The sequence below is a fragment of the Morus notabilis genome, unplaced genomic scaffold, assembly GCF_000414095.1.
Source record: "Morus notabilis unplaced genomic scaffold, ASM41409v2 Scaffold290, whole genome shotgun sequence".
NCBI classification, from domain to species: Eukaryota; Viridiplantae; Streptophyta; class Magnoliopsida; order Rosales; family Moraceae; genus Morus; species Morus notabilis.
Genome location: NW_010358749.1, coordinates 264,341 through 279,413, shown reverse-complemented (window position 1 = coordinate 279,413; position 15,073 = coordinate 264,341). Strand labels below are relative to the sequence as shown.

General features: G+C 33.3%; 1 protein-coding gene and 1 pseudogene across 1 annotated transcript; one reads left to right on the top strand and one right to left on the bottom strand.

The window, feature by feature from the left end:
- Positions 1-3,731: 3,731 nt before the first annotated feature.
- LOC21393632 lies at positions 3,732-5,834 on the top strand (annotated as a pseudogene).
- Positions 5,835-6,438: 604 nt separating this feature from the next.
- Positions 6,439-10,470, bottom strand: LOC21393631 (dihydroorotase, mitochondrial). The gene is made up of 9 exons (XM_010093192.2): positions 10,348-10,470; positions 10,137-10,219; positions 9,327-9,472; positions 8,972-9,153; positions 8,679-8,815; positions 8,333-8,498; positions 8,132-8,248; positions 7,742-7,902; positions 6,439-6,772 (listed from the first exon to the last, which is right to left on the bottom strand). Exons 2-9 carry the CDS (start codon positions 10,164-10,166, stop codon positions 6,578-6,580), a joined length of 1,134 nt encoding a protein of 377 aa, XP_010091494.2. The 5' UTR covers positions 10,167-10,219; positions 10,348-10,470; the 3' UTR covers positions 6,439-6,577.
- Positions 10,471-15,073: the final 4,603 nt, after the last annotated feature.

The window sequence follows — 15,073 nt, the reverse complement described above, 5'->3', positions numbered from 1 at the left end:
GAAAACGACGTAAATAAAGAAATTACTATAATAAGAAACGATAACAAAGAAGCGAGAATTAATGACCTCCAAAAATGACCTGAAACGGAAAAAAAAAAACAACGAAAAGAATAAACGACAGGAGCAAAGAAACGGCAAAAACCCAAAACAATCACTTAGTATGAATAAAAAAAAAGTATATTATCAATAAACAAAGGACTGCATGGATAGCTTTCTAAAAGCTGTTTTTGGCTTCCTGAGTTCTGACTCCAAAAATTACTTCGGAAAGTGTTTAAGAGCATGTTCTTTCGTTTAAAAAACTCAAAAAAAGACAACTCGAGTTTTAATTTTATTCAAGTTCACGTTCTTTTAAGTTTTAATTTTATTCAACTTTATTTAACTTTATTCAAGTTATAACTTTAACTCAAGTTATAACTCAAATTTAACTCAAAAACTACACTCAAATTACACTCTAAAAGAATAACCCTTAAATGATCCAAAAACTACTTTTGAAAGAATTTAAATGATATGTATAAGTGCACATTCTTTTTAAAAGAGCTTTTCGGTTAAAACCATAAAATATGACTTCTTTAAAAACACTTTTAAATAGATTTTAAAATTTATATTATAATTTTATTAAGATATTATAAATTTTATTCCAATGCTTTTATTATTTATAGAAAATTTAAAAATTATTTTGACTTATTAAGCTCTTTTTTTGCTACACATTTACTAAAAAATCATGCTTTTCTTTTTTTATGACTAAAAACAAAAAAAAAAAGTTTCAGTTTTGTATTAAATTGCAATTGCATTATATATGATATGGGACGAACCTAGTTGCTGAGATTATGAAATGCTAAATGGGCCTAAAATCAAGTGAAGACTACCTCAAGTGAGAAAAGACAATAATATTAATTACGATGTTAATAGGAGGAAAAAAAAATTAGAACAAGAAACAACAAGAGGAGAAACCGATAATATTTTTACGTTAGACAAGAATCAAAAAACGACATCAAAATACAAACGACAATAATCTTATAGACAACATTACGCGTTGAAAACGGTAAGAACTAGAGCATACTCCTCTGGTTTTCAACTTTTTGGCATTTAATAATTTGGCATTGAGGCGGAATATTTTTTAGTGGTCGTAAATCATCTAAATATATCATTTATTAATTAAACGACAGTATCATATAAACACGATAACATGGTACATAGGTTTTATTTTTTTATTTTTGTTTATTATTATTATTATTATTTTATTCTTGCAGTATCGGATGCCAGCTTTATAAAGTACCAGTTAAACAAACCGTTGTAGTTGGTTTATATAGATGTTTTTTTTTTTTTTTTTTTTTTTGTGTGTTTCATTTGTTTGTCCCGGAGAATAATTATTGTCTCAGGCATAATTAACACATGGACAATGTCCAAATATTGTCATTCTTTTATTGATAAGTGTTTAGAGCGTTATTTTTTTGATATTAGAGATAAAAAAATATAGAGTGGTGCATTTCTCTTGTAATTTTTCTTCATTATATAAAAAATTCTGAGGGGAAAATTTTAGTTTTTCTTTCCATACATATCATCAAATAAATTCCTATTGTCAATTTTTTGTTTTTCTTTTTCAGAAAACACACTTAAAAATAAAAAAATAGAAAATATTTGATGTATTTATATTTTTTAAAATAGAAAATACGATGCAACAAGTCATCAATTCCACTTGTAAATTCGTATTGATTAGGTTATAATTATATATGCAACTACACATAAGAAAAAATGTGAATAAAACTTGTAATATTTTTATTAAAGAAGCTAATTATATTAGCATGTTATTGCATGTTTTACAAAAGTTAATTAAGAATCTACTATTTTGGCTTGTAATTAAGAATCTAACTTTTTTAATTTGTAATTTATCTTCTTAATGGTACTTATAGTCTATATACGTTGATCTTCACCCACATGCAATATTGTTATAACCATTTTTATAAACTTTAAAGAAGTTTTCTCCAAGAATAATTTGCTTAAATCAATATTAGTCGATTAAAATAACTTACCATATGCCTTAATTTTTATAAGTTTAGGCACACGGAACAGAATTTTTCTTTTTACCTGTAATCAAGAATGTAAATATCTATTAGTTTGTAAGTTTTATTATTAATGATACTTATAGATATATACGTTGATCATCATCTAATACATATAAACTACTTGTCTTTTAAGTTAGTCTTGACTCTTACTATATTGTCTTGCTCTTTAATCTTTATTTTTATTTTTTTCAATTTCCATACTTTACAGATACATTTATATATTAATCGCATACTAAAATTTTGAAATCATATAAAAGAATGAATTCGGTTCATACTGATATAAAATTATTATCTAATTTAATAACATTACGTACTAATAATATCTACCTAAAAATGAAGAGATATTCGTAATAAGAATTTTATTGAAGAAAGTCGAATTAGTTGAACATCACAATAATACACTTAAGCCTCGTTCATTTTACCAATTCGAGTTTTGTTATAGTAAAAAACTTTTAAAAACAGTCACATCTAACTTTTTTTTACAGTAAAAAACTCTCATATAAAGTCACATCTCAACTCGAATTAAAAACTCAAATCAGTGAATTAAACCGGCCTTTAACAACCAATAAACAAAAAGAGATAAAAGGAAGAAAAAAAGAAAAGAAAAAAAGAAAGAGAGAAAACTGGCAGCTTATGCAACAATCTAAGGTTTATTGATTTACTGTACTACGTTATTTTGGTGATGTGGTACACCCACCCAATAAATTTTTAACATTTTGTCTGATTTACTTATGTCAGCGCTAGTTAATGATTTTTCTCTTTCCAAATAATAATGTGTTTTACTTTTACTTTTTTTTTTAATTATTAGAATAGTCATAATACTCTAATCAAATCTCTTAATTTATTAGTTCCAAAACTTCTTGAATAATTATTTAAATTGATTTAGAAAACTGATAACACCTTCTAAAGGTGGTCGGACATGAAAAAGCATTAACAACTTCTTTATTTGGTAGAATGAACCAAAAAAAAAAAAAAAACTATGAGTGGCATCTATTTGTATTAAGTAGTATTTTACTACTAAACGACAGTCGTTGGGGAAAAAAATCCTTTTCTTATAAGAAATGATAGAAGTCGCAGAACTAATTGGAAAAAAGAAGTGGAAAGTCTTTTGTTTGACAGAAAAAAAAAATGCTGCATAGCATCTTTTCTCTAGTTAAATAAAAAAATAAATCGTTTAACGTTATTTCTCTCAACAGATTCTAAACAAAAATATATATTAATATTAAAATCAATTAATTCGCATCTTTATTTCCCAAAAATTAAAAAAATTTATCCAATATTTTTCTTTAAAAAGTCTGTCAGTATCATTTTGCAAACAAGAAAAAAAAAAAGGACTAACTACTCCATAATTCTTTGCTTATCTGTTGGGGCTTCCCATGGTTTCGTATTATTTTTTTCAATTCACGTTCCTGCCAAATTAAAAAAAAAAAAAAAAGGTTTTGTGTTCTTTTTTTTTTTAATTTATAATAAGAAAAACATAGAATAGAATGAGTTTTAGGTAATAAGTTTCCTAGCATAGAAACGATTATGATAAATAATTAAGTGTGTTATTGTTTAAAATTAATTAACAATGAAGATTTGATAGGAAGGTATTTAGGGCAATTACTACAACTAAACGTAAATTAAGAAAAAAAGAACATTAGGAAAGAGAGAGGTTATTAAAAAACTAAGGGTGGATTAAGAGCCGGATCAGTCTCAACCAACTACTTTGACAGTCCAGAATTTCAAATTAAGCATGAAAAGACGAACAAGCAAGCCACAGGAAGTCATTGGCATGCAGCCCACAAGAAGTCATCTCTAGTGTTGACTACAAACAAGCAACATAATGTCATCTCCTACTTGGTCTCTTCTTCTCTGAACGAGTAGAACTCATAATTTCCACTTATGCCTTTATCATAGTGCAAGCTTTTATTGCTTTTGAAGAGCTTTGGAAATAGTTCTGCAGTGATATCAGAGAGGGCAGTTTGAGTACTACAACAATAAGTTGTCCAAATCTTTTGAAGGCTGTCTTAGAGATTATCGCCCCTAAGCTGAGTTTGGCTTCGAAAATTACAATCTGGATTGGCGTGGCCTAAATCCTGAGATTTGGCCAAATGCCAAGTACGTCTGTTGTGCAACCACAGGATCAATGCAAACCATAAATAGAAAAACTAAGGTGATGTTTGATTCATGGGTTTAAAATCATGATTCATAATTCCGATTTTTAAAATTCAAATTTTTTATGAAAGAAAAACACTGTAGCATAATCAAGAACTATGATCTTAAACCAGACAGAACCCTTCAAATAAACGTCACCTAAGGCACTATGCAATGGATACGTATCATCGGAGAGTTATCTTGGGTTCATTGTCGATCCTTGTTCTCCTCCGAACGTGTCTCTTATGCAATAGTTCCCACTATTTCTTACTTCGAATTTATACCCCTTCATAAAAAGGAGCAGAATTTCATTTCCATGAGTGATGACTTCATAGAAGACGAGCCAGTTCCGCTCTCCCAAGTCAAGGTTGGACAAGAGTATGAAATTGTCCTCACCACATTCACTGCTAGGTCATTATTAGTTATGAAGTAACTATTTTTCTTAATTAAGTTAAAACGTAAGTGTTAAGTTGTGGACGCTAATTATTGCTATAGAGACAATGAGACAGAGATGTGCAATTTTTCTCTTATAAACTTCATCATCATACATGGTGAATTTTGTAATGGCTAAAAATAAGCGTAACTCTCATATCAAAGGTGAATCACTATAAATCTTGTGTTCTTATTTGTATGAGTCTTCTGTGATTTTATTGCTCTTTCAGTAGAGCTAGGGTGTCTAATTCTTGACAACAAGTACTTCCGCACCAATCTTATAATTCAGTTTGAAGCTTTTATGAGTGGAGTAGTCCCTCCATAATTTAACTCTTCACATTTTGGTTTTGCTCTTGGCTTAAAATATAATTGCATGAGTACTGCTAGAAACTGTGAATGTATATGCATTCAACCATTTGAGACTCTAAAGCTTTGACATGTTTTAAGATTTTATCTTGTGGGTTATAATAGCGCAAACTTTCTCTTTCGGCTTTTCGGTATTTATTTATTTTTTGCCTATCTCGTTTTAGTACTTTTCACAACATCAATGAATTCCCACTCCTGTATCTTATTAAGTAAATATCTTTTTGGTAAAGAAGGGATATTAATGTTGTATCATAATCATTTACTCATATTTTGCAAAAAAATTCATGTTGTAGGACTTTTCAGGTATAGACTAGGGAATGTAGTGGAAGTGGTTGGTTTCCACAATGGAACACCAAAGGTGAACTTCAAATGCAGGAGAAAGCTACCATTAAGTGTAGCCGTTGAAAAAAACCACAGAAAGACCTTCAGATAGTGGTGGAGAAGGGCTCTGAGTTGCTAGTCAGAAGGGCCAAAGCGGAACTGGTCGACTTCACAAGCCATGCTGACGTGACGAACCAACCGGGGCACTACTGCGTAATCTGTTGGGAGATCAAAGGAGAAGTTGATGAGAGAGTTTTGAAGGATTGTTGCACAGAAATGGACGCCTCTTTTGTTGATCATAGGTATGTGGTCTCTAGGAGAAGCAACTCAATAGGTCCTCTAGAGTTGAGGATTGTGGAAAGAGGGACTTTCAAGAAAATTTTGGACTATTTAGTAGGAAACAGGGTTTCTTTTAGCCAGTTCAAGACCACAAGGTGCACCAACAACAAGGGTATTTTGGGAATCCTCAATGCTGGCACCATTCAAAGGTTTCACAGCGCAGCAATTGAAGACTAGCAAAAAGGCAAGAGAGAGGAGAATTATGTATGTGTGCATGCAGCAAAATAATTAGTTTCTTACTTTGGTCTTAAACCAGACTATGCCATTATTTTCGTAATTGTTCTGTGTATCCTCTTTTTCGATGTGAATAATCTAGATATTGTGAAAATCTTGACTTGATTGGAACTTTAATTGTGTGCGTGTGTTTTGCATTTAATATAATACTTCCATAAAAATTTCAAGTATGGTATTTTATCAGAATGTGATAAACATTTAACAGTGCAGGACTTTATCCCACTTTACCGCAGCAAATAATAAATATTTTTATCAGTTCAGAATGACAGTTATTACCATAATCGTATCCTCTTGAACAATTGTCCCTTACCACTATACCACACCATTGGTGACAATATTTCGTATTCAACTAAATTTTAATTTTTAGTTCAAGGGCCCATTTAGCCATTAACGTATTGATTAGCCAGGAATTGAGTTGCAGGACTTGGTGTGCGCTGCCAAATTAAGACCCACCGAGGCGATTTACAAAATAAATAAATCTAAATTATCACTAAACATAAGCAAAGACATGGCCGATTTGGAGCCTAATTTTGCATATTGTTTGGTGATACAAATGGGCAATTGAGAATTATGGTTATTTGCTTCATATTGTATTGTTAATTCATAGAAGAGAGCAAAAAGCTGTTACATAGAAATCACAGAAGATAAAAGAAGACATAACTTATTCTCTTAAGTTGAGAGGTGAATCAGGCAAAAGATGGTTTCCACTCGAGTGTTTGACCGGCGGACATTGGGACAATTTCTCCGAACGAAAATGAGTAAGAATCTGGAACCTTCCAAGGAGTCTTTCTCAGTTTGATTTTTGAAGTATTCCTCGGAAGCCCATAGAAATCCGGACCGTTAAAGCTTGTAAATGCCTCTAGCTTGTCTAGAGCACCAGCCTAAGATGAGAAAAAATGTGATCAGAGAACATATCTCTCTGAAGTAGGGCCGGCAATATGGGTCACGACACGACGACACGACTCGAAAACGACACGAATTTTACGGGTTAGGGTTGAGAAAAAAGAGGTTCGGGTCAGAATTGGGTCGACCTGAAATTGACACGAAAAATACGGGTCAATTTCGGGTTGGCCCCGCCTAACCCGAACACGACACGAAACTCGTACAAAACTAAAAAATACATATATTTTTCATTTCATATTTTAAATTTTATTATGAACTTGTGATATCATGATAGTTATACTCAAAATCTTATACTATTATTTGCTTAATTTCAATGGATGTTATTGTAATTTAGTGTGATATGAATTTTAAGTTATTTCTAATATGTAAAAAACTAAATAAAAGTATACAATTTTCGTGTCAATTTCGGGTTCACCAGTCAATTTCGTGTCACGGGTCGTGTTCGGGTTGACTGAAAATTTAAAAAAAACGATCAAAACAGGACACGAACACGACACGTGACACGAATTGCCACCCCTACTCTGCAGTAAGTAACTGGCCTAACCTATTTATTAGCAGATAGAAATACGAACAAAACACAGTAGAGAATTATCATAAATAAACTAAATAGCTTGTAACTCTATTATTAGCATCGCAAGAATGTTAACTTCACTAGAAAAGTCTACGAGACGTCTCATTTGGGTCCTTAAACTTCTAGCATAATTTTGGATCAACTGATTAATTTTTCCACTTATACACTATAAGAACAGTGAATCAAACATTTTACTTTTTTGTTTTTTCACAGGCAAATCAAATATCTTACTTGACTGACTCTACATTACAAAATCCGTTGTTAAACTCGAAAGAATCTCACGGATAACAACAAGGTAGGAAGCTGAGTTGAGACTGTCCATATATTCGCAGCAATCTTGAGGAAAAGTCTAACATTTAAGAAATTAAATTATTACCTCTTCGAAGACTTTGGCATATAAGGATAGTGCAACAGGGGCATTGAATATACCAGCACACCCACAAGAACATTCTTTGTTTCTTTTCTCATGAGGAGCACTATCAGTTCCAAGAAAAAATCTTCTACTTCCACTAGTAACAGCAGACACAATAGCCTGTCCTATATGAGAAAAGATAATTAGCAAATGACCGGGGAAAAAAGATTATATCAAATAAATGTCCAAATGATAAATTCATCCCGTGTTGATGACTTGACATAACTTGCTTCTCATGAAGTAGATTAACAAAATTTAGTATCTTTTTGCTAATGACAAAATTAAGTATCTTAGTTAATGATATCTCCATTATAACAACTAAAAGTTATTTTGATTAATTGATGCTAAACTTACTATGTATCTCTCTTTTAAGAACCGGGAGGCAGTAATTATGAGGCTGCAATCCTCCTTGGAAGAGAGAATTTCTATTAAGTAGGAGATGTTGTGGTGTGACAGTTGCTGCCACAAAGCCTACAAATAACAATAGATAAAACTAAGATTAATTATGTATTAAAAGAGAATACACTTAAAGCATATTTAAATGATCGAACAAACCTTCTTTGCATGACTCCACAAATCTAACGGCATCTGCAGTGGTTATATGCTCCATCACAACTTTCAGCAGCGGAAGCCTCTCGATTAAAGGTTGTAAAACAGTGTCAATGAAAACTTTTTCACGATCAAATACATCAACGCTAGGATCCGTAACCTCCCCATGAACCTGAAATTAAAAAGAACATGCCCACAAAGTTTGAATATGAGACAATATTTTACCCAAATGGAGCCAAAACTTAACCTAGAAAGCAAACAATGTATGATCCATCTGATGTTCGTTTTCTTGCATATATAAAAATCGAAACGTTGTTAATTCTTGTCACTTAGGGTGGGGTAGTAATATTACAAGTAAAGGCATATTCTGCTCAATCATTTCCTCAAGGACAGGTAGACATTTCCCGAAAAGATCTGTAACCCCATCTTGAGAATTTGTTGTTGCACCAGCAGGGTACAACTTCACACCAAATATAGCCCCACTTTTTCCTGTGGTTGCAATCAGCATTGTCGTACAGAATCATTTTAGAAAAGGCTTACAATATCAAAATGTAAAACAAAATGTTTACAATTTTTGTAATCCTAAATGAAAATGATATACTCTAAAATAGGCATAGAATAAGGCTTTATTATTGTTGAACTTACTAGCAAGCTTGATCTCATTCGGACTTGTGGTATCTGTCAAATAAAGTGTCATGAGAGGAGTGAAGTCGCTACCGGCAGGCAGTGCTTTCAATATGGATTCTCTGTAAGCCACAGCTGCAGCTGTTGTAGTGACGGGTGGTTTCAGATTTGGCATCACAATTCCCCTACCGAAGTGGTTTGAGCTGCAGGAAACAATTGACAGCAGATCAAAATGAACTAGTTTAACATTTTGGGCTTTATGGACATTGGTCATCATGATTTATAAGATATAAGAGGAATAACATAATTGGAAATTATGCAAGTCATTCCTTTTTTTTTTTTTTTGCTTTCCTCTTTGTGGTAAAAATAAACTTACCTGTGAGGGATAACAGCTTTGAGTAGATCTCCATCACGAAGGTGAAGATGCCAATCATCAGGGCGTGTTATAGTGAGCTCCATCCTTATTCCTTTGCACTTCAACAAGTTAGGCCCCTCAGACTTTGCAGGGGGAAATGTCGAAGCCTGTTTTCACAACATGATTTCAACACTGTAAGGGGAAAAAAAGAATTGGGTATTTTGTATCTAGTTTATGGAGGGTAGTTAATCTATACATCTAGATCTATCTATAGATCTATACAATATACATATATATATATATGTATATATGAAAGAGAGAGTGTGGTTTACTATCTACGTTGTAATTCACTATTCAAACATTTAGTTAAGTTATTTTGTCTTGTAGTGAGTGTTTTTTATTTTTTATTTTATTTTTTTAGATCCAATACATCCTTTATTAGAATCAAATCCACCCCATTATGTACTTTTTTATTTTGAAAAAATATACACTATCATAAATAAGAATTCATTACAAATCCAAAATGAGTTGTAACAAAGTCCGTACACGTTTCAAATCACGTGTTTTTCTACTAGTTAATTAAACCCAACCCAGGCTCACATTCCAATTCTGTTCCTATTCTAATTCATATTCTATGCCCATTCCATCAAACCAAACCCACCTGATGATCTTTTCCAATTCTATTCATGTTCTAGTTATATTCCTATTCTTATTCATAATTGTACAATTTTATTTTATTTTTTGCTCCGAGAAATTAAAAGCGTTATGCAAGAAAAATGTAAGGAAAAAAAGAAAGCCAAAATAAACATCTAAAAACGTCAAATAACATACCTTGCAAGGAAGAACAGCAGACTTGATCATGCCAAAATACCAGAAGACAGAAAAAGCCTCCTTTGAATTTGCACAAATTATACCTGTCTCGCGAAAAAAAAAAAAAAAAAGAACTCCTTGTTTTACTATTACTATATGAATCAGGCAATGACACAAACAGTCAGTGGGCATCATGGCTGTGAACCAAGAGCCAGACCAAGAAGGAGCTTACTGTCAACTTCAGGAGCTAACGACGATTGTCGCTGAGGCTGGCGAGGGTTTTACGAAATGTAGCTGCTATGGCTGAGCTCCGGCGACTGTGGCGGCAAACGTATGGCGATTATAGACGGAGATGCGATGGAGAGAGAGCGGTCAAACTGAAACGGTGTGAAGTGTAAATAAGCTGTAAACGACAAAAAGCCTTATAAACGAGAACGACAAAACCAAAGACAAGGATCAATTACAAAAAGGAATAAACTGTTTTCTTTCTCTAGAATTAGTTCATGCGGTCAATTTTATATTACAAACAGTTTTTGAATTCTAAAAAGGTCTCATGAATAGTTTTTTGTTAAATTTTAAATGAAAATAGTTAACTTTAGTTTATAAAAGGTCTTTAAATTATCTTCTCTCTATAAATAAGCCTTATACTAAAAGTTATACTAAATTTAATCCCTAGAGTAAAAAAATTAAAAATAATTCCTTTGTTAACTAAATATATTGAAAATATTAAATATGAGAAGTTGTACTATATGTAGTTCCTAAACTAAAAAAAAAAAATGCCAAAATTAGTTTTTTTGTTATATACATTTTTTTTATTTTTTTATTTATTTATTCACATATGTAACTTTGATAAAGTTTTTTTTTTTTTTTACCGATTATAATTGTCCCACTATATTAATAAATGTTCTAAAATTATTACTCTATGATAATAATCTCTAAAAATATATACTTTTATAAATATTTTTTGTATTATACCCATTACATATAAGTTAGTGTAAAACCTAAAATTTGAAATGGGGTTAATTTGTAATTTTTAAAAGACTTAAGTGTGAAAATTTTAAAAATCTGGGCCAAAATATAATTTTTAAGAAATATGGGGATCAGAAACGGATAATTGGACACTCAGTGCGTCCAAACTAGTATTAATGCCACTTGGGCGTGTTCCACCTCATCAGAAAAATTCAAAACACAAAAACCCACTTTCTCTCTCTTCTTTCTCTCTCCTTCCACGCGTACGGCAGTACACATCCGGGGAAGATTCCGGCGTCCGTTTTCGACACCTCCCGGCTCGTTGGAAAGCTCTCGTCGAGCTGAGTCCGGATGGGTGTCTTGCGGCCGCCAACTCCGCCGGACGCTGCCACACTCGCCGGTCAAAGTTTCAAAAAATCTCAAAAACTTCCGATCGTGATATCTTCGCCGTTCGGTGTCCGATCGAGGTGATTCCGGTCCCAATAGACTCAGAGCGAAGAGACGAAGAAAATGGTACCAGCAGCACAGCTTGATTCTGACCGGAGCACCGTCGCCCGTGGTGGCCGGATTCCTCGCCGCCGCCGCCCACGAATCTCCCTCCTCCAGCCGCTGTGAACGACACCGTCCAGCCCATTAGCTTCAGAGGGAGTCGGTGAGTCGTTCTGGGCCACCAGCCGTGGTCACCGCCACCGCCTTGCCGGAAAACGAGCCGCCGTCGCCGCCGAGAAAAGTGGGAGGATGGTCCCGGCGATCTAGCCGTTGGATCCTCGTGATCTTGGTGTCAAAATGCTCAGAATCTCACGGGTAATGAAAGCCCCCAATCAATTTTGAAGATCCATGGCTGAAAAATAAAGATTCTAGGTTTGAAATTCGGCCAGAATTGAGGATCTCGATCCGAGTAGTTAGAGGCCGAATTTGGTAAAATTGACATCGCCATTGGATTCAGAACCATCGATTTAGGGGGGGTAGGACTCAAGTCCGCCGCGAGATTCTTCTCCGGGAAGCTCCGCCGCCGTACCGCCGCCGCCGCCGGTGGCCGGATTCCGGTGAAGCTTCGTTTCGCAGCTTCTCGACTTTCGGTTGACGATCCGTTTTGAGGTAGGGGTCCTATTACTTAACTTTTATGGAGTTTTATTTAATTTAATTTATTTTGTTAAATTTGAGAAGATTTAAAATTATATATCAAACTTATTTATTACTGTTACACGATATGACTTGAAACAGAACCATTAGGGGCCCGTCCTGTAATGTACAGCGTGGCCAAGAGATTTTAACATAATTTTGGAAATTGACACAAAAGCATGGTTAGGAGAATGTAAACCGGACACGATAGTGAGATAGTGTGCTAACAGTAGGTGTGGCCGTTCACCATCCCTGGGTGTGAACCCAAAAAGGTAAAAGAGGGAGAGGTGATGACGCTCTCCGGGGTTGAGAATCCCCAAGGTTACTGTACAATGGTTACGTCCTGGTGAGGGTCCGGAACGACAGTTCACCCTTACCCGTGGTTCGAGAACTGATCTGGTAAGGACATCGAGTTAGAGTTCCCTACCATCAGTCTCTCTGAGTCACCGCGCCCTTCGGGGGTTTATCGTCCCGAGTGTACGGACTAGATTATCTCACTGACACAGGTTTTCATAATTTATTGTGCATAAAAAGTAGAAATTACTAACCATGCAGGTTTAATTTGGGAAAGGTAAATAAAACTAAAAGTGAGTAATAGTTCTCCTACTGAGCATTCCGTGCTCACCCCCTTTGTCCTCTTTCATTTCCAGGGGGTGTACAGTGCAACCTTTCGGACGAGGAGTAGTCACCGATCAGCGTGCCCCTCGTAGAGGATCTACCATTTTCAGTTTCCTTCCTTAAATTTGTGTAAGACCTTGATTGGATTACTTTGGACAGAATTGTAACTGATGATGATGATCGTACTGTTAAATATTTTATTGGTGCTACATTATACTGTGGATCTAAGTTTTAACGTAACGATGAATTATGAGTTTTAACGGATAGTTTGTTTTAAAGTCCCATGGGCAGACATTGTTTTTATTTCAGGAGTTTTATTTTATTTTATTTCTATTTGTGCACCGTTACCGCATTTTTATTACATAATCCCCACTTAAGGGCGTCACAGTTAGTGGGGTTACGTATCCTCACTGAACAATTTAAAATATGCATACATATATAAATTAATGTCAATATTATTTTATCTTATAAACATATAATTAAAAAAATAAATAATTTTATACGCGCGTTGTACACACAAAAATCCTAACTAGATATCTCAACTTTCTTTTTATATAAGAAATACTGTGAGGAATAGGCAATTTTCCATTTTCTGAATTATGTCATCAACAAAAATATAAAAAAAAAAAAAAAAAAAAAAAAAAAAAAAAAAAAAAAAAAAAAAAAAAAAGAGCTCCCTAAAGGAAGAATAAAAGCAATTAACTGCAAACTGAATTCAATATACACTTACGATTATTATATATTATTTTATGTTTTGTAATAAAAAAACAAAAATATTTTTGCTCTTACGGGGTTGTATAGAAACTTAACGAGTGTGAATAGAATCATTTTTTTTTTTTTTTAAATTGAGAGATTACATTTTTACGACTATTCATATTTAATTTTTTCCACCTATTAATTTAACATTTGAACTAATTTTAGCTTTTTTTTTTTGTTTGGATACTAAATTTAGTAAACTTAAAAACACGGTACAAAACATTCTTAAAAACACGTCATTTCGGGAGTGGCTTTTGATACTTATTTGGCATTTTGGTATGGAGCTAGGGACGACAACTTCTGTACCACGAGATAAAATAAAACGACAGCAGAAATAAAAAAAATGAAAAGGTACATTGAACTTCTAAGATGAGAACAATATTAGAACTGACAAATTTAGAAGAAAGCAAGAGATGAAACTGAAAAATAAACATGTTAGAAGTTTAAAAATCACAAGAACAAAGAAAACAACACGAACATAACAGACAATAATGTTATCTAAATAGGAGATAATAGTAAAAACGACATACAACTGAGAATACAACAATAACATTTAACCTGGGTCTTTGTGTTTGTTAGATCAGCTGTACGTCTGTGTTCTAGATGGTTGTTGTAATATAGTCTGGGACAGCTCAATTAATTAAGATCTAGATTAATTATGTTCAATTTTTGGAGTAGAATAAAGTACATAAATAAAAAGAACACGCAATACGGTATTACAGTTCGGTGCGCACACTTACATTTGTGGAGTCACGCTCAGACAATAAACAGTTCACCATGTTTCAAAAATTACAGACACTGACGGACTTATTCACACAAGACTCCCTCTTAGACAATGATGTTGTTGTGATAAATCTCCACAGTGATGTTGTTTAGCGTGCATTACACGTCTTCTATTCACCCGGCAAATTTCCTTCGACCGACAGAGCTTCCTCCCAAAAGTAAAAAGATTCTCTCCCGAAAGGCATAATAATTAACACTTAAGGGCTCAAAAACACAGACGTCTCTCTGAATATTTCTTTGTAAAAACTCTCAAACTCACATACTTTTTTTCTAGATATTTTCTCTATTAAATCTGTACCAAGTGAACTAAACACAAGTCCTTAAAATAAGGCTTTTAAAACTACTCGAGAATCTATCCCCCAAAGATTTTTTCTTTTCTCCATGATTCTTTCTTAGATTATTTTCACAAAATCTTCTTCTCAAAATATCTACGCAATTCACCAGTAAAATCTCCTCGATTCCCTCAAAAGAATATCACACATAATCTCTTTTCAAAGTAACTCCACAAGAAAATATCTCTAGAAAATCTTCCACAATTTCTTTTTCAAAATAAAATCTCTACGATTTTATCTGCTTCATTATCTCATTTAGACTTCCTCTAAACACGTTGATAAGATAAGCCTCCATTTAATTTAAAATACCAAATCTCATTTGAACTTTTAAACCAAACCCAATGCTTTAAGTCTTGTTCAGTTCGTTGATTCGAATTT